The 5,096-nt window shown below is 48.7% G+C and overlaps 1 protein-coding gene across 1 annotated transcript; it reads left to right on the top strand.

Annotated features, from left to right (window-relative positions):
- The first annotated feature begins 509 nt into the window (after window positions 1–509).
- LOC141331520 (uncharacterized) lies at window positions 510–2,786 on the top strand. Its single transcript, XM_073836579.1, has one exon. The coding sequence runs from the start codon at window positions 510–512 to the stop codon at window positions 2,784–2,786; it is 2,277 nt and encodes a 758-aa protein (XP_073692680.1).
- Window positions 2,787–5,096: the final 2,310 nt, after the last annotated feature.

The following is a 5,096-nucleotide window of genomic DNA, read 5'->3' as shown; positions in this document are numbered from 1 at the left end:
CCGTAACGCTCGCCAGGCTGTCCAAGCCAGCGGGCGCGCCATGGCGCTTTCTGTGGTGGGGGAGCGCGCTCTCTGGCTCAACCTGTCAGGACTCCCCGACAGTGAGAAGAGGCGCATCGCAGGCGCCCCCGTCGAGCCTGGTCAGGCTCTCTTTGGTCCCGCCGTGGCTATGATGCAGCAGCGGTGTGATGATAAGAAGAAGGAGGACGAGGCTTTCAAATTATGCCTTCCGAGGAAGACAGGTACGTCGCGCCAGTTGCCCACTGCGCGTGTGCCCAACCCTCCTGTTACGGGGCGAACCCCGCATCAGAGTAGGGAGAGACACCGTAACAAACCTCCTCCGCGGCAGAACAATCCTTCCGCCGCAAAACCCTGGGGTAGGCCGTCTTCTGCTGCAGCTGCGGCCGGGAAACCCCCCAACCCCACCCCCTCCGACTCGAAACGCAAGCGGCCTGCCTGATGTTCACCAGCTGGGGCCGGAGAGCCCGCGTTCGCGAGCCGCAAGCTCTATGGACTCTCTACCTGCCCCGGAGCCTTCGTCCAAAAGACAGAGGCTCTCCCATGGAAGGGCTGGCCACCTTCCACAGCCAGAGTGTTCAGTGGCTGTTATGTGTTATCCCCCCACGTTCAGGGGGTCAGTTGTCAGGGAATGTGCACAAGCACTGTCACCACACAGCACTTTCATTGTTCCCCAGACCAAACAAATAAAGGCTTCGGCCCCAGTGTTCCCCAACACACAAAACACAAAGAACACACTGAAAGAAACGAATCTAATAAATTCGTTTCAGCGAGAGAACATCTCTCCGGTTCCCTGCACGCCGTCTCTAGTCTGTCCGCTAGAGGGCGCCATTGCATCACATATGAGCGATCCGGGCGTATTAGCAGCCCAAAGCTGCTCTCCGGTTTGTGTGGGGTCTCTAATGAATCAGGTCGCAGCCTGGCGGTCAGTGTCAGCTCCCGAATGGGTGATTCGTACTATAATGAAGGGGTACAGACTTCAGTTTGCCACAAAGCCCCCTCTTTTCAACGGAGTTATCTCTTCTCACACGGAAGAGAGCTCCGCTCACATTCTGAAAGACGAAATCTCCGCTCTTCTCGAGAAGGGGGCGGTGCAAGTGGTACCACCGCACTCAAGCAGTCAGGGGTTTTACTCCCGTTATTTCCTAGTCCCGAAGAAGGACGGTTCTCTCCGCCCTATTCTGGATCTCAGAGTGTTGAACAAACATCTCAGGAAATACAATTTCAGAATGTTGAGTCACTCCTTTCTTTTAAGATCCGTAAATCACACTGCGTTTTTTACAGTGATCGATCTGAAAGATGCCTTTTTCCACATAAGCATCTATCCTCCACACAGAAAATTCCTTCGTTTCGCCTACCAAGGCGTTTGTTACGAGTTCACAGTTCTTCCTTTCGGGCTCTCACTCAGCCCGAGGACGTTCTGTCTGTGTGTGGAGGCAGGACTCGCTCCGCTGAGTGCAGCGGGACTCAGAATCCTGACGTACATAGACGATTGGCTGATTTTAGCCGATTCGAGAGAGGAAGCGATACAAAGCACTGCCCGTGTGCTCGCTCACATCACAGCGCTCGGCTTCAGAGTGAACGTGAGCAAGAGCAATCTCACTTCTTCGCAGAATGTGATTTTTCTGGGGCTGGAGCTGAACTCTATAACAATGCGCGCACGGCTCTCGCAACAGCGCACTCTCTCTCTTCTGAAATGCCTCTCGCTTTTCAGAGAAGGGGCGAGGGTACAGTATCGCACATGTCTCAGACTACAGGGTCTTATGGCTTCGGCTGTCCATGTCCTGCCTTTAGGCCTGCTGAGAATGAGGGCGTTCATGAAGTGGGTTTTATCTCTTCATCTCAGCCCATTACGCGATCTCTGCCGCTCTGTCTCGGTGACGCGCGCTTGCACTGCAGCGCTGCGCCACTGGAGGAATGTGGAGTTTTACGCTCATGGAACTCCCCTCGGGGCAATCATGATGCGCAAAGTTGTGACGACAGATGCCTCCTTAACAGGGTGGGGTGCCACACAGGAGGGCAGAACAGTGAACGGTGTGTGGCCAAACACACTTCACTCAGCCCACATAAATTATTTGGAGCTCCTCACGGTTTGGAAAGCTCTGAATCACTTTCTGCCCCGCCTGCAAGGGCATCACGTGCTGGTGCGTTGCGACAACACCACAGCCGTGGCTTATATCAACCGTCAAGGGGGGATGCGCTCTTCAAAGCTCCATGCTCTAGCTCACAGGCTGTTAGTATGGAGCAGGCGACACTTCCTGTCGTTACGGGCGACTCATGTCCCAGGCGTTCTGAACAGAGGAGCAGACCTTCTATCGAGGGGGAACCCACTCTATGGGGATTGGCGCCTCCACCCTCAGATAGTGGGGCTACTGTGGAGGAGATTCGGTCAGGCGACCGTCGATCTCTTCGCCTCGCACGAAAACGCCCAGTGCCCTATGTTCTTCTCGCTACGGGACGAGGACGCCCCCCTCGGCGTGGACGCACTGGCCCATCCATGGCCCAAAGTGCTTCTCTATGCATTTCCTCCGCTATCGTTAATAGCGCCCACTCTGGCCAGGGTGAAAGAACGGAGCCTGACGCTCATTCTGATAGCACCCAGATGGCCCAAATCTCCATGGCTGGCACAGATAATTCCTCTTCTGTATGCACAGCCGTGGCCACTTCCGCTACGCACAGACCTCCTGTCTCAAGCGAACGGGGAGATCTACCATCCCCACCCAGACAGGGTGGCTCTGTGGGCCTGGCCCGTGAGAGGGAAAATTTAAACACGTTGGGGCTCCCCCCACGTGTTGTCGCTACCATTCAGAATGCCAGAGCCTCCTCCACACGCTCTCTTTACAACTGCAAGTGGCGTGTTTTTGAGCAGTGGTGCGATGAGCGCCAGCTGATAGCGTATCAGTGCTCATTCACTGCTATTTTGACCTTTTTGCAAGACCTTATCGATGGTGGAAGATCTTTTTCCACTATTAAGGTTTACTTGGCGGCTATCGCCGCATGTCATGTTGGGTTCGATGGCACGACAGTGGGGCAACACCCCCTCATTCGTAGATTTATGAAAGGCGCCCGCCGCTCCCTTCCAGTCACTAAAAAAGTGATTCCAGAATGGGACCTCTCCATGGTGCTGGGGGTCTTGTCTCAATACCCTTTTGAACCGCTGGGAGACATTTCTCTTAAGCTTCTGTCTCTTAAGACAGCTCTGCTCCTGGCACTGGCATCAGCCAAACGTGTCAGTGACTTGCATGCACTCTCAGTCCATTCCTCATGCACTAAATTCTCCATCAATGGAGATAAGGTCTTTCTAAGGCCTAACCCAGCCTTTATGCCAAAATGCTTCCCAGCATTTGCGTGTGAGGTGATTCAGCTTTCCGCTTTTCATCCTCCTCCTTTCCAACCAACTCATATGCTCTGTTGAGGTAAGAGCTGCTGTGCTTATTATTGAAAGCAAGCATCACACTTTGTATTAAAGCCCAGCTGTAAAGAGTCTCGACCTGGTGAATATTTATTTGTGTGTATTTTAACAAATGCAATGTAAATTGCATGAGCCAAAATGTGATTGGTGTTACTGAGTGATCGATGGACAGCATTTCACAAATAGGAAGAAGGGGTGCCTCTTGATTGTTTCAATCAGTTGTTCTAATAGTAACTAGCCGACCAAGTTTGTAGCTGACCACATTTGTATAAGGACTCTAATGGTTTAGTTACTGAACTTGGTTGGTTAAGCAGTAAGTCATCATTGCAATAATACTTACATATCAGGTGTTTACATCTTTCATTTCTAAAATTTTTTAAAAAGGTGTGAATTGTGGTTAAGTATAGTGACCCATTACTGCTATTTGTGCTCTGCTTTTAACCCATGTAAGTCAAGTCAAGTCAGTACACATACACGCACAATAAACAAACACTCAGTAAAGTGGGCAGCAGACAAAATCAGTGTTGCGTTCAAGACATCCAGTCACCATGACTAGAGACAATGAGAAAGTATATGCTGTATTGGGTTTTTGGTGTTTATGATTAGGAGATTGCTTTGCAAGCAGTTGCCAACAGAGCAATCTTATAAACTCATAATGTGTATTTACACACAAAGAATCAAACTACACAAATGACATGTAGTGTGGTGCTTTTGCTGTCCATCCTCAATCTAACCACAGGCTCTACTCTTCACCACAACGGTAACACTACAAAACCAACAGAAACTTCAGTAAATTCTGAAACTGGGCAGTGGATTTTTAGTTCCCAGCATGCTTTGCATAGGGCTAGATCAGGAGCTTAAATGTGGAAATTAAGTGCTGTTTAATGTTTTTGTTTTTTGGGGGGGAATGGGTGGATAAGGAAAGACTTATTAAAGTTTGTTGTTCAGTTATATTTCACATTTAAAATAGTTTTTGTTTGTCAATTTTTTAAAGGTTACCATTATGGTGAAGTGTAGCGCTTGTGGTTAGGCTATGGGTACATAGTATGGAGACAGGCTGAAATGCTCACATTCTGCTTATGATTTAACGGAAAACATAACTTGTGAAATGCATACTCAGAAGTTCTACTGAATTTGTTTTATCACATTATTCTCTCGACAATAAGTTAAATAAATCTGTTTGTGAAGTAACAAAAGATTCACCTGTTTAGCGTTTCTATAATTTAAAAAAAACAAACAATTGCGGCACGTTTTTGCATGTGTATAACAGCTACTGACAACCTAAACAGAAGCTCCACTGTTCACCACAATGGTAACAAATAAAAAAATCTTGTATAAATTGTTTTGAATGTTCAAAATAACTGTACATTAAACTCATAAACAGGTTCATAGCAATGCAGAAAACTTTGAAATGTTTATTTCTTGGAAAGTTAGTGTTGTATAACTCCAGTTTGTTGGACTAACATCAGTGTTGTCAAGTCAGTGATTATTTTGCTCTGTTGCCGCGATTGGTTTTTCATGTCAGCGGGTTGAAACGACCCCAATAACATTATCTTATCTTTATCCCCTGGAATGTGACCCCCCCCCCTCCCCCGAAGCGTGATTTTCACTGGGGGACACCCCTCAAAATGACGTTGGGCTAGTTTTGAGCAGCAATTGGGCAGGA

The sequence above is a fragment of the Garra rufa genome, chromosome 3 (assembly GCF_049309525.1).
Source record: "Garra rufa chromosome 3, GarRuf1.0, whole genome shotgun sequence".
Lineage (NCBI taxonomy): Eukaryota > Metazoa > Chordata > Actinopteri > Cypriniformes > Cyprinidae > Garra > Garra rufa.
The sequence above is the reverse complement of the archived record's forward strand: the minus strand, read 5'-3'. Positions and strand labels throughout refer to the sequence as shown.

Coding starts and splice junctions, on each gene's coding strand:
- LOC141331520 (XM_073836579.1), top strand. CDS start 510: ATGGACTCTCTACCTGCCCCGGAGCCTTCGTCCAAAAGACAGAGGCTC.